This window comes from Bos mutus, chromosome 4 (assembly GCF_027580195.1).
Source record: "Bos mutus isolate GX-2022 chromosome 4, NWIPB_WYAK_1.1, whole genome shotgun sequence".
In the NCBI taxonomy this organism is placed as follows: Eukaryota; Metazoa; Chordata; class Mammalia; order Artiodactyla; family Bovidae; genus Bos; species Bos mutus.
In genome coordinates this window covers 26,050,034-26,071,668 of record NC_091620.1, presented here as the reverse complement: position 1 = coordinate 26,071,668, position 21,635 = coordinate 26,050,034, and the positions used below count along the sequence as shown (strand labels likewise).

At 48.2% G+C, this 21,635-nt stretch overlaps 1 protein-coding gene across 1 annotated transcript; it reads left to right on the top strand.

Moving 5' to 3' along the window:
• Positions 1-1,365: 1,365 nt before the first annotated feature.
• Positions 1,366-21,072, top strand: TSPAN33 (tetraspanin 33). The gene is made up of 8 exons (XM_005905265.3): positions 1,366-1,607; positions 14,890-14,947; positions 15,617-15,744; positions 16,059-16,133; positions 17,544-17,639; positions 19,169-19,297; positions 19,698-19,859; positions 20,047-21,072. The coding sequence occupies exons 1-8, from the start codon at positions 1,506-1,508 to the stop codon at positions 20,146-20,148; spliced, it is 852 nt and encodes a 283-aa protein (XP_005905327.3). The 5' UTR covers positions 1,366-1,505; the 3' UTR covers positions 20,149-21,072.
• The last annotated feature ends 563 nt before the right edge of the window (positions 21,073-21,635 follow it).

Below are 21,635 nucleotides of genomic sequence, written 5' to 3'. Positions count from 1 at the left end.
CCGAAGAATTGATGCTTTTGAACTGTGGTGTTGGAGAAGACTCTTGAGAGTCCCTTGGACTGCAAGGAGATCCAACCAGTCCATTCTGAAGATCAGCCCTGGGATTTCTTTGGTAGGAATGATGCTAAAGCTGAAACTCCAGTACTTTGGCCACCTCATGCAAAGAGTTGACTCATTGGAAAAGACCCTGATGCTGGGACGGATTGGGGCAGGAGGAGAAGGGGATGACAGAGGATGAGATGGCTGGATGGCATCACCGACTTGATGGACGTGAGTCTGAGTGAACTCCGGGAGTTGGTGGTGGACAGGGAGGCCTGGCGTGCTGCAGTTCATGGGGTCGCAAAGAGTCGGACATGACTGAGCGACTGAACTGAACTGAACTGAACTGAAAGGCTCCATTCTTATGACCTAAGCACCTCCCAAAGTCTCCATTTCCTAACGCTATAATCATAGGGGTTAGGATTTCAGCATATGAATTTGGGGATAAAATCGATTCAAATGTTCAGTCGACAGCATTCACGTGTGCGTTAGGTAGCCAGCCCAGTGTCTGTCACCTGTGCTGCACTGGTATGTGTCAGATCAGTGTGTTAAAAACGATGTCTGCTCGAGGATCTAGACTTAAATAGTGAAATGGGAATTGAAAGAGTAATGAATTAGGATGGCAGGATTGTTGGTGATGTTTCCAAATTTCCACTATTGGATTATAGTGTTTTTTGAAATAAGCATTTAAAATATATAGTTATTAAACAGGATAGCAGCTCCTCTTAAACAATCTTAATTGTCATGTGTAGGTTAGTTTTGTCTCTCTGATTTTATTGTCATCAGCCCCCTACCCCGGGGTAGGGGGTGGATTTCTTCTACTCTCTTGTATTCCCACGGCTTTCAACGCATTGCTTAACATATGGTGTATGTACTTGTTGATTTTAATGTATGTGTGTTTGCATATATGCACAGCAACTGGGTAGAGGACGTGGGTGTGTGATGGCAGTGTGCATTCCTTCTCATCTTTTTTTCCCTTGAGTAGCTGAAGCCTGGATGCTTTCCAACTCGAGGGAGGAGGCGGAACGGCTGACCCTTTAACAAGTTGTCCCTCACTGAACAGGTGTCTCCCCCGCCTCTCGGAAAAGAGGGATGGTTGGATACTTACTGACATCAGAGATCGACCAATGAGAAGTCAGGCTTCGGCAGACGAGCCAATGGGCGGTCGAGGGCGGGCCCGGTTTCCTGGGAGCCCGGCGCGCCAGGCTGGTCCTCCGGCCGCAGCGGAGTCTCCGCCGCTCACGCTGCCAGCGGCAGCTCCCGCGACTCCCGGCGGCTCCAGTGGCGGCGCCGTTCCCTTGCCCGCGCTTCTCCCGGACGCACGGCGCGGGCACCTCCCGCCGCAGCGCAGTTCCCCCGCCGCTTAGGCTCCGGCGGTGGTGCAGCTCATGCCTCCCGGCGCGGAGCGCGCAGGTGGGCCGGCCGCCGTGTGGAGATAGGCCCCCGGGGGCAGCGGCGGCTGGACCATGGCCCGGAGACCCGGGGCGCCGGCCGCCTATGGGGAGGACTTCTCCTTCGTCAGCCCGCTGGTGAAATACCTGCTCTTCTTCTTCAACATGCTCTTCTGGGTGAGTCTTGGGGTTATAGGGGCACCTGGGCTGCAGGGCACTCCCTGGAGGGTTGAGTGGGCTGCCATCGCTGAGGAGGGGTCGTTCCCGGATGCCCGGTTCAAGGCGAACGTGGTGAGCGGCACTGTCTAGTTTTCTGGAAAAATCGCACTTTGGGGTAATTTATCCTAGGCAGGGACACCCCAGTGGCGCCTTGACTGCAGAGGGTGTTGGGGTGGAGGGAATGCAAGAGATTCTGTAAAGCTTTATGGGTATTCTCTCGGCTTCGGATGAGGGTCTGTGTCAGGCTAAAAAGGTGGGTTTGAGCGGGAGGAGCGGGTTTTCCTGTTGGCCCAAGCAGACCCTTAATACATTCACGATTGGGGGATTTTTCAGGCCTGAGGGCTGGGAGGCCCTGCTGGCAAAGAAAAAAAGAGGAAGCGGGAACCCAGACCTTTCCTCTCCCTTCCCTCAGAGAGAATGGGTTCAGGGGCTTTCGTCTCTTCCTTTTGCAGGCCTCTGCCGCCCTCCCTCTTCCCCTTCCCTCCAAAGGCTGAGAAAGGACAGGAATGGCCTCCAGGTGTGGGTGTTTTTCCCAGAACTCTCCCAAACTTTGCCCACCTTTCTCAGGACCAGGCTCCATCCTCTGGAGTTTGATATTATTTCGCTTCTTTAAATAGACCCCATGTTGGACTGGGGGAAGTCCAGGGTCCTTTCAGAATCTTCTGATTGGAGCTGAAAAAGTAGAAAATGTCGGTCTGGGGCTGCCTCGATTCCCACCCCCAGTCTGCCTTCAATTGTTGACTTGAGTAACCTGGACAATATGTTCACCTCTTTGGGCCTCAGTCTCCTCCTCCATAAAAATCAAACCCAGCATGATCAAGGATGCTGGAAATTCTCTGCTGGAGCTGAGAATGCAGCTGGGCCAGATCATGAAATGCTAGCTCAGTCCTGTTTCATGTCTCGAGAGTCCCTGAGCCTCTCTGGGTTTGAGAATATGGGGAGATCCATCTCCACCCCCGTCACATTCCCCAGTTTCTCTTCCAGCACCAATGACACCAGAGCTGCTGCTGCTCTAGGAGTCCATTATACTTGCCCACCTCTGCTTGAGACCTAAAGTTCAGACTTGCAGGAGGGAGGAGTCTACGTTTCCTAGGAGAAGGAGCAGACTAGGCAGCTAAGCTAGTTGCTGGAAAGGTTTCACGGGGGCCATGGTGTGAACAGACACAAAGTACATAAGTGCCAGCCCGTTGGGAAAAATGAGAGAAATCCCAGAGGGTGGTGATGACAGCTCACTCTCAGCCATTGTACTGGGAAAAATGAAGTTTGAACTCCTAACAAATTCTCAGTTCGGCAACTGGAAAAAAAAAACTAGAAGACATCTTGTCTAGAACTCTGCGTTTTATATATAAGAAAGCCAAACCATAGAGATGGTCTTTTATCCTATGTCAAAAAGGGGGTTAGTGGGCTTGACCTGGTGATTTCTCTACTGAACCACAGGGGAAGTCCTTGGTTGCCGCTGTCGCTGGGGTGTTAGCAGTATTGGTAGTTAACTAGTCAACGCCAGTTTCAGCTGGTGGCCAGGGAAGAAAATCTCACCACCACTCTGTCAGGCTGGGGGATGTCCTAAGGGGAAGCCCCACACCGAAGGGCAAATTCCAGAGAACCCTCTTACATGCCCACTGAGCATGCCAGGCCAATGACACGCCATCTTTAGAGCCAGCACTAGCATCCCAGGGAACTCAGGTCCTTGTTCTAACTTCCTCTGTCAATCATGACTTTGTGTGAAACTCCGTTGAAGCCTTCGGCGCTTCACCCTTATCTGTGCACCCTAGCAACAACAGCTGGGTGCATCTGTTACACTTGCCTTCATGGTCATTTTCCTGGACTTCCCCCACTCTATCCTTTTTACCAGATAAGTGACTTTGGGAGGTCACAGCAAGGGAGAGAGTTTGGCTCCATAGACCCGTTTTTCTTGGTTCCAATGCTTCATTCAAGGTCAGAGGACCTGGCTAACCAAGCTGGAACCATCCCAAATTAGAGAAGCGCCCCTTCTTGGCCCTACTTGAGACTTATAAAAAGTCAGAGGCACTAGAAATAGCACACCGAAGGACAAGAGGCCCAATTTCTTTCTGGCACCAACTTACTGTGTGACCCCAAGCCAATATATGTGTGTCTCTGTCCTTAAGCTTTCTCCTCTAAAGGAGAAATGTTTTTCTGCCTCTGTGAACTATTTAAAGAGGAATGTCACTCTGGGGACTGTTTTCTTTCTTCAAGACCTGGGGCTAGCTCTAAGGATGCATCTTTCTTGTGTCCTGGGACCCTTGGGACATCGACCTTCGCAGGGGACAGTTTTTTTTTGGCATTACTGAATGCCACTTCTCCCCCAGGTCTGGACCCATAGAGTTAATCCCACATATGGTCAACTGGAGATGAAGAGCTGTTTCCCCAGATCAGGGGTCATTTTTCTTCCCATCCCCCTTTAGGGACTGATTATGGTGATTTCTTTTTTTAGGTTTCTCCACCATCTTAATCGGAGAAGGCAATGGCACCCCACTCCAGTACTCTTGCCTGACAAATCCCATGGACCGAGGAGCCTGGTGGGCTGCAGTTCATGGGGTTGCTAAGAGTCGGACATGACTGAGTGACTTCCCTTTCGCTTTTCACTTTCATGCATTGGAGAAGGAAATGGCAACCCACTCCAGTGTTCTTGCCTGGAGAATCCCAGGGACGGGGGAGCTTGATGGGTCCCACAGAGTCGGACATGACTGAAGTGACTTAGCAGCAACCATCTTAATCAAATTCCCCTTTCGTACTCAGGAGGCACCCATGGTTGGGATTGTCAGCCAACTCCTATTCCAGGCAGAGAGTGTTCTGGCCAGGCGCCGGGGAGGTGTGGATGGATGGTGTTTGCATCTGTGCCTGGGTCACATTGGGAAGGCATCGCCTGGACTCATATGCAGTGGTGATAGTGGTGACCGTGGTGGCAGTGGTTATCCGTGCTGCTTCTCTAGGAGCCCTGACCCTTGGGGCATTTGGAGTCTGACTCAGAAGGCTCCTGGCTCCTATGGGACCAGGACCTGTTCCTTCTGTTCATGCTTCAAATCTCAATTCCTCTTTTGCCTAGGACTTCTGGTTTTCTTCCCAGAATTGTGCAACTGGGTTACTGATTGTTAGGATTCCATGGCTTGGAGAATTGCCCCAGGATCACAGAAGTTATACTTTAGTCTTTCCATTAAGAAGTAGCTGACTTTCCTTACCTCCTTGTATTAGACAGCTCTGTGCAGAGGGAATGAGGGCTTTTCTAGTGGCTCAGTTGGTAAAGAATCCGCCTGCGGTGTAGGAGACTGCTTGCAATATAGGAGACCCGGGTTTGATCTCTGGGTCAGGAAGATCCCCTGGAGAAGGAAATGGCAACCCACTCCAGTATTCTTACCTGGAGAATCCCATGGACAGAGGAGCCTGGTGGGCTACAGTCCATAGGGTCACAAAGAGTTGGACATGACTGAACACAACCTTCTGTCTGTCTGTGCAAAGGGAAGACAGTGGGCTGATACACCACGCTTTGTCAGCTTGGGCATACGTTGGCAGGAGCATTTTCAGTGCTGCCCACAGCAACCATCTCCCTCCTTGCTGATCCTTTTCCCACCCAGGGCAGCAGTTGGCGTAACTTCTGAGTCAGGCAAAGCCTAGAAGCTCAGCTCTCCTGCCCCTGTGTCTCAGCTGAGCCTTCCTTAGAGGTGATGCCTCAGGACTCCCCCCGGGTACCTTGGGCACGTTTTGATCGTCAAATCTTTTTTTTTTTTAACCTGTGCCCCAATTTTGCATTTCTTTATGTCTTCCCCTCTAGGCTCCTGAGGGTAGAGACTGGCTTATTTACTTCTGGATTCTCAGCGCCCAAGCTGTGTTTGGCAGAGAGTGGGTACTTATTGAATGTTTATTGAGTGGTGAACGAGGGATCAGAGCCTATGGGGTGGAATCAGGATGCCCTTCCTCCCTTCTTATGGACACTAGTCTGTCAGGATGCAGCACAACCTTAAGTCCTCAAGCATCCTTAATTCTTAATTGGGGTTGCATCCTGTATTCTCTTCTGCAGTGGGCCTGGCACCCTTCCCTCAAGCTGGGTCAGAAAAAATGGCAGCCATGCCCTCCATCATCTCCCTCGGGGCCATGCCTGATGACTGCCCACAGCACACATGGGCCCATCCAGGTCTTCCCTGGGCTGATTCAGGGTTCTGATGAGGTATCTGATGAGTGAATCAAGAAATTCACTTTCCCGCCTACTTCCACTGTATTGGAATCCCCAGGGGATTCAGAATGCTCCCCTAAACCACCTTCAGCACTATCTGTTGTAGTCTGGCTCAGAAGCCACAAGGAAATGATCAGGCATTGAGCCTGGCAAAAGCCCCTCCTGAGTGCCCAGGTCCCTTCCTGCCCACGCCACCCCCACCTTTACCACCATGCAAGCGTGGGCACACAGGCACACACACACACACACACAACTACCTACACATGTTAGGAGATAGAGCCCATTTCCTCCCCCATTTTTTCCCTCCTTTCCCTATAGACTAGGCAGGCTGCAATAAACGAATTATCACATTATTTTTTATAAAACAACACCACCACCACCAAGAATGAAGACAGAACCACACTGTTTGTTGTCAGGTCACACACATGCCTTCTTAACTCCCTAAATAGCTCTGTTTGCCTTGTACCAAGTAGAAAATCATAGACTTCAAGCAGCTTTTAAAAAGGATAAAAGAGAAGCATCTCTTAGAGTTTCGATAGCAAGCTATGTGTCAGGCTGGCGACTCCAGGCTGTGAGTCTGAGTGTTTATACCACTATGAGCCCTTGTGAACTTCCCTTCCTCATTTATAACCTTGGAGAACCAAAACCAGCCATGGCCTAAAAGGAGCTAAAGGGTTGGCCCAGACATTGGAGAGGAAAGAGCTCTGTGGACTCCACTCCAGCCGAGGAAAGAGCCCTAGGGACTCCACTCCAGCTGGACAATTCCATCCTATCCAGCGGGAGAGAGCCAACAGTCAGTCCCACATGGAGAGTTGCCACCTTAGAAATCCCAGAACAGTGGTGCCAGGATGCCTGCTGAAGGACTGGTGTGTGCAGATCCCAGGTAGTGAGAGAGGGGGCCCTGCTTTAGGGCTTGCAAGCTATGATTTTTTTGACTTCATCCACAAATAAGGACAGAAAGGACTGAGAAGTGGGAGGTGCAGACCCCTCCCTCCCAACATCCTTCTGGCAGTGGGTGGAGGGGACAGTGGTTTGAGCCCCACGCAGGGAATCACTCTACTCCCAGCTGTCTCCCACTGCCACCATCAAGAAAAGAGGGGGAAAGATTCATTCCAAAGAAAAGGTGAGACAGATCCACCCAGTTCATGCAGACTAGGCTTTTTATTTTAATTTTTTAAATTTTTTTCAAGATTTTATGTGGGCCATTTTTTACTAATAAAAGTCTTTATTGAATTTGTAACATTATAATATCTGTTACGTTTTGGTTTTTTGGCCATGAGACATGTGGGATCTTAGCTCCCTGACCAGGGATTGGACCCACGCTCCTTGCATTGGAAGGCAAAGTCTTAACCATTGGACCACCAGGGAAGTCCCTAGATTGGACTTCAGAACGTGGAAGGTGGACAGGCCAGGCTTCCTCTCAGGGGCTGGTGGGCCCTAGTGGTGATGCCCCATTGGCCCCTTTCAGGCATGGCTCCAGGACTTCCCTCTGGGTCCTGCAGGGCCCTCCTGATGCTATTTTACTTCCCCGGCCTGAGCCCCGCCATTTGGAGATGACCAGCTGCTCACCCAAGACAACTGCAGGCAGCTCCTTCCCACCTCACACAAGGCCCTGAAGTGAACGCACACGCCCTGGAGCTGCTGTGAGGCAAAGCGGGAGGCAGCCATGTGACCAAGGTCATGAGGCTCTGGAGCCATATGGACATACCTTCCAGTCCCACTTTAGCCACTCACTATCTGAGTAAATTCTCCCAACATCAATTCTATAAACTGGAGATCCTACCACCCTCTTGGGCTTGTGGTCATAGTGTGTATACAACGCTTAGTCCAGTGCCTGGCCCTTTAGCCCTCGAAGAAAGGTAGCTATTACCATCGTTGTTAGAATTGGCTCGTCAAGGTCACCTATTGGGGGAGGACTTGGAGAGCTAGGATGAGTGCTCCTCCTGACAAGTGACAGGTGTGTGGGGACTCAGCCTAGGCCAGGGCCAACCTTGAACCTGACTTCCTTCAGCCTCAGATGCCCCTGCTCACATTCCTGCTGTTAGCCAGAAGGTGGTGATGATTAATGGTGTCGTTATATTTTAAGGTTTACAGAGATGTTTCCTATATATCATAGGAACAGAGATTCCACTGTTGTCCGAGGACCTTCCCCAGGTCCACTTCTCAGAGCTTTTCACATTGCATTGGTTTTAATCCAATGGAAACAGACTCAAGAGCTAATCTGCCTGTAATTATGGACATTCGAGCCAGTAGATCTCTTGTCCAGTACCTTACCTGGGGGCCCTTCCCACTTGGTGCTGATGGCTGTGAATTAGTGTGCCAGGGGCTGGAATAAGGCTTTTCCTTACAAACATCAGTTCATGACTGTCTTTTCCTGATTTACAGGGGGAAAAAAAGGTCAAATAATGGAGTGACTTTTCTCTGTTTTCTGTTATCTCCCATCTTCTCTCCAAGACCACAGCTGCTTATCTGCTGTCAAGGGCACAGGGAAGAGGACACGTTACCAGCAAGCCTTCTGGAAAACTAGGAAACTATTTAGAGTATTGCCATACTATTTTATGAGACGCTGAGACATGTGGCTAACAATCAAATCATCTGTTAGTAAAATTGTTCCTTATTTCTAGGGTAGAAATTAGTATGTCGTTTCCTCTCGTGACATACTGAAAAGGACACATTATCTATGTTAATACTCCTGTCAAAAATACATCATCTGGATCAGATTGGGAAGAAGCAATCCAACATCCAAACTGAGGGATGTTAAGCCAAACCACTGGCCTGGACTTATGGGGAAAAAAAAAAAAAGTCAGTATCAAAAGGAAAAATATCAGAACATGCATTGGCAATGATGTGGAAAAATTGGAATCCCGTACATTGCTGGTGGGAATGTGAAATGGTGCAGCTACTGTGGAAAAAGCTTGGTAGCACCTCAAAAAATTAAATATAGAATTACCCTACGACCTGGCAATTCCACTCCAGGGTCTATACCCAAGAGAACAGCAAACAGGATGTACTCAAACAAAAACCTGTACATGGATATTCATGGCAACACTATTCACAGTAGCCCAAAGGTGGAAACAACCCACATGTCCATCAGCAGATGAATGGAAAAACCAATTGGGTTCTATCCATACAGTGGGATATTACTAGGCCTTAAAAGGTAATGAAGTCCTGATACATGCTACAACACTGATGAACCTTGGAAAGGTTAGAAGATTGACACCAAGAGCCACATATTATATGATTCCATTTATAGAAAATGTGCAGAATAGGCAAAACCATAGAGACAGCAGGTCTGTGGTTGCCAAGGGTTGGAGGAGTGGAGGGAGTTGGGAGTGACCATTTAATGGGTACAAGAATTGTATTTGGGGTGAAGAAACTGTCCTGGAGCCTGATAATGGTGGTGGTTGCCCAGCAATATGAATGTACTTATGGCCACTGAACTGCACCCTTTAAAATGGTTAATTTCGTGGTGTATGTACTTTACCACAATTTTTTTAAAGTCAGTGTTTTAAGAAACCAAATACAAAGAAAAGAAAAAAAGCTGTGAAACTGTTCCAAGCTAAAGGAGACTTGATGCGTGGATCACTAACTACATGATCGTTGACTGGAAGCTGAATCAGAGAAAAAGGGGGGGAAAGCAGTTATAAAGGACATTATTGGGATAATTGGGCAAAGTTAAATATGAATATAAAGTAGATTGCATTCGGTATACCAAGAGAGCACTGCAGCTTCTCAGTGTCCTGTCCCCTGAACATTTTTAAGTTCTACTGCCATTTTTTGGTGTAAGGAGAAAACACCCTGATAAAGGTTGTAAAACCATAGGCAAGTGAATCCCAGTTTAAGAAAATATGATATTACAAACTGTGGATTTACACGACTAACAAATTGAGGGTAACTTTTTAAAAAATAGATTTCATTTTCTAGAACAGTGTTAGTTTTACAGGAACTTTGAGAAGATGGTACAGAGAGTTCCCATATACCCCACATCCAGTGTCTCTTGTTTATTAACATCTTACATGAGTATGATGCTGCTTCCCAGGTGGCACAGTGGTAAAGAATCTGCCTGCCAACACAGGAGACTCAAGAGACACAGGTTCGATCCCTGGGTCAGGAAGATCTCCCGGAGTAGGAAATGACAACCCATTCCAATGTTCTTGCCTAGAAAATTCCATGGACAGAGGAACCTGGTCAGCTACAGTCCATGGGGTTGGTCTCAAAGAGTCAGACACAATTGAGCACGCTCAGGAAAAATCTGGAATGAACTTTTCAGCCAACCCGAAACATTTATTACATTAACTTCCATGCTTTATTCAGCTTCCCTTAGTTTTTACTTAATGCCCTTTTTGTGTTCTAGGATCCCATCCAGGATACCAAATTTCATTTAGTTGTTATGTCTCCTTAGGTTTTTGTTGGCTGTGGCAGTGTCTCAGAATTTCCTTGTTTTTGAAGCCTTTGACAGTTTGGAAGAGTACTGATCATCTTGTCCCTCCACTGGAACTTGCCTGATGTTTTCTTATAATTATACTGGGGTTATGGGTTTGGGGAAGGAAGACCACGGAAGGGAAGTGCCATTTCACATAATCTCATATATCAATGACCTGTGCTGATGTTGACGTCGATCACCTGGCTGAGGGAGCCAGGCCTCTCCACTGTAAAGTTAGTCTTTCCCCCACCCTTTTGCAGTCTGTTCTCTTCGGAAAGAAGTTACTGTGTGCAGCCCACACTTGGAAGTGGGGAACTGTGTCCCACCTCCCTGACACTGCAGTGAGTGATAGTCGCTCAGTCATATCCGACTCTGTGTGGCCCCGTGAACTGCAGCCCGCCAGGCTCCTCTGTCCATGGGATTTCCCAGGCAAGGATACTGGAGTGGGTTGCCATGACCTTCTCCAGACGCTGCAGTACCTCCGTAAAATATTTGGAATTCTGTGTGAGAGATTTGTCTTTTCTCTCCCATTTATTAAGTCATTTATATCAGTATAGACTCACGGATATTTATTTTATATTTGGGGTAACAATTCCATACTCTTTTGATATCTCTTTGGCATGGCCACACCAATGTGGGGTTTTGTTTTTTTTATTTTTGAGCCTTTCCTTACCTTCTGGCACCACAAGATGCTCCAGACTTACCTATTTCCTGCCCCAGTCCTAGGATCAGCCATTTCTCCAAGGAGCCCAGAGGATGGCTATTTTCATTATAAGGTAGTTACTCACCTTACATAAGGATAAAGGTACTGGTGCGGGCAAATTATTTTATATAATTTGATGGACAACTCTTCAGGAACATGCCTTTGGCTGGACTCAGCTATTTTAAAAACTGTGTCTAGCGTTTGAAAGTTTCCAGTGAGGCTTCATTCTAGCCAGAATATGAAAAGCTATTCTAGGAAGAGAAGTGTCTTTATCTCCATTCTCATCATGAAAGGAGGTCACTGGTGATATTGTGGGATGTCACAAGGATTCTGCAGCAAAGACTGATGTGGTGTAGACGGTTCCCAACTGAGATCAGAAATGAGGTTTAGTCCAGATGATGCCACTGCACCCGTGTACACTTCGTCAAATATCACTTTGCTCTTTTGGCCTCATCTATTAAAAAGTGAGTGGTCGGGCTCATTCCTAAGTTTCTATTCAGCTCTCAAATGCTAAGCTAATAACAGCAGTACTCACTTTGGAATGGCAGCAGCTCTGAGGAATTCAGGGTGGGAGATGTGGTCAGGAATATAAGTGTGAAAGAGCAAGCTGTGACTCCAGGATAAAGGGGCAGATCAATGACAGAAATGCAGAATTTCAGAGGTAGCTAGTGAGCTTCCAAGTAAGCAGGATCATTAATGATATTAAATATTCATGATCATATTAATGTCTTAACTTTCTTTTTCACATAACCAGCACCTGCTGCTCTAGATCCCTGGCGAGTGTGCTTGAGGCTGGTGGGTCTTGAACTTGGCTGCATGTTGGAATCACTTGGAATGCATTCAGGAACACTGTGACCTGGGTTCCAATGCCAGAGATTCTGACATACTTGGTTTGGGGTGTAGCAGAGGCATCAGGAATTTTGAAGTTCTCCTCTACGCCGCCCCCCGCCCCCAGTCTAATGGCAGCCAACATCAAAAAGCACCGCCTTAGGCTATAGACGCTCTTGCCCCCTCCCACATAACAGATATGTCTCCTAAAGGGCAGGGACCACATCTTGCTCATCTTTGCAGTCTTCAGAGTATCTCCTACATAACAGCTGATGAATTGGATTTGGAGAGTGTATTTGTTTCCTGTTACTGTTGTTAACAAATTGCCACAAACTGAATGGTTTAATATAACACAAATTAGTTTTCTTATAGTTCTGGAGATCAGAAGTCCAAAACAGGTCTCATTGAGCTGAAATCAAGACGTCAGCAAGCATGATTCCCTCTGGAGGCTTTAAGGAAGAATCTAGTTCCTTGCCTTCTCCAGCTTTTAGAGGCTGTTCATGGTCCTCGGTTTACAGCACACACTTCAGGCCCTGCTTCCGTTCTCATACACATCTCTTCCTCTACTCTGACCCTCTTGCCTCCTTCTTATAAGGTCCCTTGTGATTATATTGGGCCAACTGGGATAATCTCCCCATCATAAGGTCCTTACGCAAATCACATTTGCACAGCCCCACCAGCCATGTAAGGTAACGTTTTCACGGGTTCTGGGAATTAAGACAGGATATCTCTGGGGGGGACACTGTTCTACCTACCGCAGATAGAGACAGAACAGCTGCTGTAATTACAGCCCACCCATGGAAGGAACTTACCCTGGGACACATGGCATCTCTTTACTTTCCCTTTCTTGTTTTAGCTGTGTGGGGATTTAATCAGAGACTGTCTCTGTGAAAAGTTATACACCCCAGTGAAAATTTAACGTGAAAAAACAGCGAGGAGCCTGTTTAAATAAAGAGCAGATACATATTTTTAAATGACTCAGTAAAGTGATGTTCAGAACCAGAATTGGCTGTGGCGAGTTTTAAAGGGCAGACAGAGATGCCTGATCGCTCTGGCAAAGGGCTTATGTCTCTGGGCCGGCGGGATGACTGGGATCTCTGTTGTGGGTTTTCCTCACCTCCCACCCACTGCCCCTTGCTCCCTGAGCCTGGCTGTGCTGTGGGACAAGAAGCCAGCTGGCACCTCCAGCCCCTCTCACAACTCTCTGCAAGCAGCTCCCTCGCTCCTGGACACAGAGTGTGAGGGCCAGCACATAACGCATGGGGCCCCGAGGCAGAGGTGATGTCAAACGACTGGGGACCAAGGAGAAGGGTCCTAAAAGACATGGTTTTAGACAAGGTTTTCCCATTTCCTGCTGAATGCACTAGCTGGTAGAGTTCACTAAAGAAAATCTCTCTCTCCTGAGGACTAGTCTGACCTGTTGTCCTGCTATAGGGGCTCAATTCCCTTCTCCCACCAAAGCCCCAAGATGTTTCTTCCCAACTGCTCTCTGTCTTGCAGGACAGCGGAGTCCAGCCAGCCCTGTCCTTCCCCACTGAACTGGTCAAGTTCCTGCTGAGAACTCCCTCCAGCCAGAGCGTGGCCCCAGCTATTGCCATGGTGACAGCCAGCTGCTGCTTAGCACCAGCCTGGGAACTGGGCACAAAGGAAGGGTGTGCACATGGGGTCACCCTGCACTCCTGGAGGCCTGCGGCAAGGGCACAGAGAAGGCCCCTTTAGGGAGCCCTGCTGGTCTTTGATGAGTTTGTTTTCTCAGAGAGAAGCCAGGAAGTTTGAAAGGTCTAAACTTCTCTGTTTCCGCACCCTGAAATCAGACTTTTATAAAGTTTCCTTTGTAAGGTAGTTCTGCTATTTTACACCAACGCGTTCATGTGCAAGCATTTTTTCATTCTGGTTGCACTTTCATTCTTACATTTGACACCACATCGACCTCCAAGAGGGTTAGAGATCTGGGAGCATCTACTCAGGCCTGCGTCAGCTTGAAGACCTTCCCTTTGAAGTAGCTGGATTCAAATTCAGAACTTCACAGTTTCTATGTGACCCTGAGCAAGTTAACCATTAGTAATGTTTTGTTGTTAGTTGCTGTTGTGTCTGACTCTTTTGTGACCCCATGGACTGCAGCCCACCAGGCTCCTCTGTCCATGGAATTTCTTAGGCAAGAATACTGGAGTGGGTTGCCATTTCCTTCTCCAAGGGATCTTTCCCAGCACAAGGATCAAACCCTCACATCTCCTGCTTGGCAGGCAGATTCTTCACCACTGAGCCACCTGGGAAGCCCCAATTAGTAATGATAGATAATATTTATTACTAGGCATTTTGTTAAATGCTTTTCATGCATTCTTTTATTTCATCTTCACAGTAATCTTATTAGGTATAGTTGTTTTAAATCCCCATCTTCAGGGACTTCCCTGATGGTCCAGTGGTTAAGAATCCACCTGCCAGTGTAGAGGACATGGGTTTGATCCCTGGTCCAGGAATATTCCACATGCTTCGGGGCAACTAAGCCTATGTGCCACAACTACTTAGCCCTCACTCTAGAGCCTGAGAGCCGCAACTACTGAGCCTGTGCGCCTAGAGCCTGTGCTGTGCAACAGAAAAGCCACTGCAGTGAGAAGCCCGAGCACCACAACAAAGAGTAGCCTCCGCTCACTGCAGCTAGAGAAAAGCCCACACAGCAACAAAGACCCAACACAGCCAAAAAGAACAATGACAACAAAAAACAAATTCCCAGATACAGAAACTGAAGTTCAGAGAGTTGTCCAGCGTGGGCTCAGATTCACCTCACTCTGAAGCCCATGTTCCTAACTGCTGTTCTGTATTAACCTTGCATTGCCTTAACTTCCTCATCTGTAAGATGGGAAGAATAGCTGCCTCACCAGATAACTGTGTTGTGAGAATTAAATGTGATCATCCTGATACAGGCTTTTCATGGAGGTAATGCTGTGCTGGATTCTATCAACAGTATCACTGGGGAGGAAAAAGATGCTCATTTCTGGTCCAGGAAGAGTCATCATCCTCCTGTCCTCCAAGGTTACTCATGGCTCTCAGGGCTCCCCGGTTTCCAAAACCTCAGAGTGTGGCTCCTTCCCTGTCTCCACAGGTGATTTCCATGGTGATGGTGGCTGTGGGCGTCTACGCTCGGCTGATGAAGCATGCAGGTGAGCTACAGTTCCTGTCCATCTCCCCATGACTCTTGCCTGCCCCTTTCTCCTCTGCCTCTTTCAGCCCTGGCCCTTCAGCCCTCCTCCTCACAGAAGCTATGGAGCTATAGGGGGCAGCCACCCTCTAGCCAAATCCTGGCGGCTTACTCCGCTGGCCACCCAAGCCAGTCCTCCTGGATTCCCCCGAGCTCCCGTGAATCTTCTGAGATCTGCCTGCATTTTAGGCTTAGGGCATATCTAGGGAAGAAGGTAGGCTTCTGAGTGCAAAGACTAACGAGAGGCTTCAGCCCTCCCTTCACTATGTTCCAGAGAAACTCAACCTCCATTCCTATTCCTCTACACGAAGTCTCCAGGAAACAGAATATGCAAAAGCCAGCAAGCCTAATGCCATTCTAATTCTTTTCTGGGGCGAAAGTGGTTCCTCCTCTCTCAAGCCTGGGAATAAAGGCTCTTACTTTGTTAGTTCCTCAAATTAAAGGCCACAGACTGTTCTGGGCCCTTGGTGTTCTCCCCGTGGGAGGGCAGTACTGCTGCCTGTAACCTTTACCTAGCCACACTGGAGAGTCCCCCACCAGGGGAGGAGGATAGTTCTGGGGGCACCCCACCCCACCCCTGGCACCCTGCTCAGTGGGCACCAGCTCAGACTGAGAGCCCCCTCCCCCCCAGAGGCGGCACTGGCCTGCCTGGCTGTGGACCCGGCCATCCTGCTGATCGTGGTGGGCATCCTCATGTTCCTGCTCACCTTCTGCGGCTGCATCGGATCTCTCCGCGAGAACATCTGCCTCCTGCAGACGGTGAGTGGTCAGGGGCGACCCCCTGGGAAGGCCCAGGCCCCTCTTCCCTGTGCTTCTTCCTGAAACCTTTCAGTTTGTTTTGTCCCTTGCTGCCCCCTGGTCTGTGCTGGCCACTCCTCCCTGTGGAGCTCAGCCCAGGTAACCCAGCAAGGGCGAGCACCCCCAGGACAGCGTCCCAGAGGCAGCTGGCCCACACTGTGGGGTGGGGGGTGTCCGGGAGAAGTGGCCTGTGGTCCCCAGGCGTCCCTGTGGCCCTGGGAAACCCCTGCCCAGCGCGGTAACAGACTGCCTCCTCTTGCCATGCTCCCCCACAGTTCTCTCTCTGTCTCACCGTCGTGTTCCTGCTACAGCTGGCAGCTGGCATCCTGGGCTTCGTCTTCTCAGACAAGGTAACTCGGAGTCACAGGCCTACTCAGATGTGAACCAGAGGAAGGAAGGGAAGGTTCCTGCCTGTGCTCAGCCTGACTAATTAACCACAGTGGTCCTTCCCCTGAGGAGCATTAGCCTTTGAAAGATTGTCCTTAGGGATGAATGAATGCCCTTTAAAGTCACCATATTTAAAGAGGATTTCAAGATTGTAAGGTGTTTTCCTCTGACAGTCTGAGAGGCCAACAGGGAAATAAATTCTATGAACCCAAAGTTAAAATAGTCTTTAATGGCAAATGATTGAGTAAAATTCAGTTATCAAGTGGGTCACGGACAACATGAAGAGCCTTTTATTTCTTTAAAAAATTATTGGGATAAACAAAAGTAAGAAATGGGGGAAGTAAACAAGACTTTGAACAGCTCTCACCATATCTGGAAGTGGTCTGCCATTCAGTGGCAGCCCTTTTAATTAAAAACTAGAATTTCTTTCCAAAAGGGCAGATGATTGCCAGGGGCAAGTATAGGACTATGGATAAGAAATTTTGAGAAAAGTAATGAAGCAGGAAGGAAGAGAGCATGCTTAAACTATGAAATTGAGAGCCACTGAGTCGATTCAGAGTGTCCTAGTAAAATCCTAAAAATGATACAGAGAAAAGATCTGTACTCAAAAACGTTGGAGAAGACTTTTGAGGGTCCCTTGGACTTCAAGGCGATCCAACCAGTCCATCCTAAAGGAGATCAGTCCTGGGTGTTCATTGGAAGGAATGATGTTGAAGCTGAAACTCCAATACTTTGGCCACCTGATGTGAAGAGCTGACTCATTTGAAAAGACCCTGATGCTGGGAAAGATTGAGGGCAGGAGGAGAAGGGGACAACAAAGGATAAGATGGTTGGATGGCATCACCGACTTAATGGACATGAGTTTGGGTAAACTCCGGGAGCTGGTGATGGACAGGGAGGACTGGTGTGCTGTGGTCCATGAGATCGAAAAGAGTTGGACACGACTGAGCGACTGAACTGAACTGAAAGAGATGCAATTCTTTTATGTCCACTAGAGGTCAGTGTCTTAGCTCAGTAAGTCCTTTCTACTAAAAAACAATCCACCCCCTCGACACACACACAAACTAGTTTCACTGCTTTACATCAGTCAAGTATTTTGTGTAATAGTACTCAGAAATAGATAAATATTGGCTTATCTTGGAATGCGGCTCTGAGACATGGCAACAGCAGATCAGCATTTTTCTTGCCCACAGGTACCAGGGAGCCCAGGGATGCATGGGCTTCGGAACTGGCCCTCTTCCCTGCTAGGACTTGGTTCTGACTTCAAGGTTGACTTAAAGAAAGAAAGATGAGCACCGTCTATTGCTGTTTCTGCAGGGGAGCAGGTTAGGGGCTAGTCCTGTGTTCTGATTCCCTCCTCATGTTCCTGGCAGGTGCGGGGCAAAGTGAGTGAGATTATCAATAATGCCATCGTGCACTACCGAGATGACTTGGACCTTCAGAACCTCATAGATTTTGGCCAGAAGGAGGTACGGGTTGAGGAGGAGGGTCGTCGTCTAGTGGTCTGGGAAGCTATGGGTAAACGTTAATGCTATCCCAAGAGACAACTCACCCTCAAGGTCTGTGGGCTTTTTCATTACCTGATAGGTAATGGATTCTGGGAAAGGGTTTGGCAAAAAAGCCACATATAGCTTTAAAAGTTATTTTACTGGCACAGAACAGTATATATAGTAATTTACCAATTGTGTAAAAGAGGAAAGAATGTGTATTCATATTTACAAAAGGAATATGGAAGGATATAAAAGAAACCATTATAAGTGGTTACTCATGGGGGAACTGGCAGATTTTTTTAATATCACCAATTAGAAAGTTACATTTTTAAAATTGTGGTAAAATATACATAATATCAAATTTACCATTTTAAGTGTACAGATCTGTAGCACTAAGTACATTCACACTGTTGTATAGCCATCATCACTATCCATCTCCAAAATTTTCTTCCCAAACTGAAACTCCATACCCATTAAACACTAACTCTCCATTTCCCCACTCCCCCTAAAAACCACCATTCTATTTTCTGTCTCTGTGAAATTCTGTCTCAATGAATACTGTTTGTCTTTTTGTGACTGGCTTGTTTCGCTTAGCATGTCTTCAGCATTCATCTATGTTGTGGGTTGTGCCAAAATTTCCTTTATAAGGCTGAATAATATTCCATCATATGTATATATCACATTTTGTTAATCCATTTGTCTTTTGGTGCACACTTTGGGTCACTTCTGTATTTTGGCTCTTGTGAATAATGCTGCTGTGAGTCAGAAATTATATTTGAAACAGAGGTGCTTTTGAGACCAGTGCTGAGTTCCCCTTCACTTGGTGTAACACCCTTAACTTGGATCCTGTTTGCTTTCATGGTGTAACTATGGGCCAACAACATTGAAAAGTCCCCTCCTGTGCTTTCTCTACATTAAGACAAATGTTTGTAGCACTGATCCTTTAATTATTTCAGCCAGTATTTTGGGAACATATCCTTTTGCCAGGCTCTATGCTTCCCTGCTGACTCAGTAGTAAAGAATCCGCCTGCCAATGCAGGAGACATGGGTTCAATTCCTGGGTCGGGAAGATCCCCTGAAGAAGGAAATGGCAACCCACTCTGGTATTCTTGCCTGGAAAATCCCATGGATGGATGAGCCTGGCGGGCTGCAGTCCATGGGGTCACAAAGAGTCAGACACAACTTAGCAACTAAACAGCAAATGCTATGCAAGAGTGCAAAACCAGAAACTGCCCTCAAGGAGCTTATAGTTGAGTGTGTAAAACAAAATATATACACAAGAAGTTATTAAAAAAAACATATAAAGTAATAGAAATTAAGAAGAGATAACTTCTTCAGGTGAAGGTCACTGAAAAGCTTGAGTTCAAAGTTTCAAGGCTGTGTTTACACACAACTTGAACTTACAAGTAGAAGCTTGCCATAGACTTCTGGTTGCTTTGAGAGTTCCCTGTGTCACCTCAGTGTAAGGGGTGGGGGATTTTTAACCCCTGTGATGGGCTCTGTTGCAGTTCAGCTGCTGTGGAGGGATTTCCTACAAGGACTGGTCCCTGAACATGTATTTCAACTGTTCAGAAGACAACCCCAGCCGTGAGCGCTGTTCAGTGCCTTACTCCTGTTGCTTGCCTACCCCCAACCAGGTGAGCACACCTCCCGCCTCATTTCCTCCCACAGTGATCTGAGTTACTTTCTGATTAGAGCAGCTGCCATCGGGAATCTCCATCCCCTAGGTCAGCCAGTCAGTTCTGCAGAAGAGCGGTCAGATGTTTTTCTTCACTCCAGTCTGATGGCTTTGTCAGTCTTTCACTTCTATAGCCCACTTGGCGGCCCAGAAGGCCCAGGTCTCTAAAGCAAGGAAAACTGAACTCAGACCGCCAGAGGAAGGGAAGTCTGCATTTAGCAACTTCCAACCTAGCATCCTCCACATATATTCTCTAACAATTTAGGAGTTTAGGAAGGGTGGGAGGCCCATCAGCTAGGGCCCCAGAGAAAAAGTTTTAGGAATGGGAGTCCCACTTGGCTTTTGAACTCTCTCCCCAGGCAGTGATCAACACCATGTGTGGCCAAGGTATGCAGGCCCTTGACTACCTGGAAGCTAGTAAAGTCATCTACACCAACGGCTGTATTGACAGATTGGTCAATTGGATACATAGCAACCTCTTCGTACTTGGTGGTGTGGCACTGGGCCTGGCCATCCCCCAGGTAACTTACCCTGTAAAACTGCGGTTCCACAATTCTGTAAAGACTCCTTTAGTTTGGGGGAGGGCACCTGGGACTCAGGCACTAACACTGCTGAAGGGCAGGTGCTGACTGCACTGGGAAGACTGAGTCAGAGAAAACAAGGCCATCACTCATGGCTGAGGTCTCAATTCCTTCTTACCTTTTCCAGCTGGTGGGAATCCTGCTGTCCATGATCCTCGTGAGTCAGATCAAAGATCAGATCAAACTACAGCTCTACAATCAGCAGCACCGGGCGGACCCATGGTACTGAAGATCCATCCTGCACCTCCTCTGTAGGGCAGCAGGCGAGCCTCATCAACCGATGGCAGTGGTTACAGCTGCCAGCACCCAGCGGAGATTGGATTCCAGCCCTGCAAGCCACAGCCCAGCGGGAGGAAGCAAACTCCAGGCAGCAGAAGGCAGGGTGCACAGGTGGCTCTAGTCTGAGAAGGATGTGCCTCCTCTCCTCATCCCAGCTCTCAGCATTGTTATTTTGTATTCTCTCTAACCTCAATCATTTGGGTTTTTGTTTTGTCTGAGACAGATGCTTGAGCAACAGCAGTTGCACAGAGTTGTGGGGGCACTGAGCTTTTCACCAAGCCATGACAACTGACGGCCCTACTAGGGCTGCTACTGAGCTTGACCAACATACTCAGATTCTTACTGTTGCCAGCAAGCCCTGCCTGGAGTCCAGTTGGCATGATACCAGCTCCAGAAGGGACTGGGGCGGAGCAGGCAGTGAGCCTGGGGGTCGACTGGGGACAGCAGTCTGTATTGGGTAGGAGTGGAAGGCGATGTGTTTACTAACTGCCTGTCCTGCCACCCTCCCAGGTAGTCAGAGTGAGCTACATCCTGCCCCTCCCTCATTTCCATGGAAACGTGGCAGCAAGGGCAAGGGGTACAACAGCAACCAAATTCATCTCTTCTCCTTTCCCTTAAAAAATGTTTGGAACCATAGTCTATATTCTGCAGCCAGCAGAGGTGGGACTGAGCCATAGGCGCCCTTGAATCCCACCCTGTATGGCCCTCCCTGCCCAGTAAGTGGATTTTCTTTTTAAACATTGGCAGTGTGCAGAGAAAGAGAAGTTAACACCCGCCCACCACCGCCATTCCTCTGCAGCAGAGCCCAGTGTAAGCAGGGATCTTGCTGGGGCTGGGGGAGCCAGAAATGGCAATAAAAGTTTGTTGACCTGGACTAGGCTGGACTCTGTGAATTTTCCATTCTGGCAACTAGAAGTTGGGGGGGTGCGGTAGAAGGACCCAGCCGTAGCGGGGGTGGGGTGCGGGGGGAGAAGAGGGAGGCCTCCCTCCAGGAGGGGACGCGACAGTCTCCTAAACGCTACTGTACTTCGCCCGTCCCATCACCCACCCCGCCTCCCTCCAGCAGATGCGTTACTTCCCTTCCACAACTTCGTCCTCTCCAGTTTAAATTAGATGGAGAGATTCCCAATTCGGATATGGGAACAGCGTAATTTTATCCCCAAACACGACGTTAATTTTTTTTTCCGAACGAAAATAAATTAATTTGCTACCCAAAACTTTCCAGATGGGTTAGGTCGATAAATCCCAGTCCAGCCCTCTCGCTGGGAAGGGAGGGGCGGGAGAATGAGGAGCAAGAAGGCCATCTCTTCACTACCAGTCTAGACCCTCTAGCCCTCTCTTCCATCTTTATCTGAAGGAGCTGGGTACCGCGGCCCATCCAGCTTTAGGGAAAACCCAGAAAAAAAAAAAATCTTCCATCCGGGCGTGGGGTTTCCT

Coding starts and splice junctions, on each gene's coding strand:
- TSPAN33 (XM_005905265.3), top strand. CDS start 1,506: ATGGCCCGGAGACCCGGGGCGCCGGCCGCCTATGGGGAGGACTTCTCC. Junction 15,745..16,058: donor ACATCTGCCTCCTGCAGACG/GTGAGTGGTCAG, acceptor GCTCCCCCACAG/TTCTCTCTCTGTCTCACCGT. Junction 19,860..20,046: donor TGGGCCTGGCCATCCCCCAG/GTAACTTACCCT, acceptor TACCTTTTCCAG/CTGGTGGGAATCCTGCTGTC.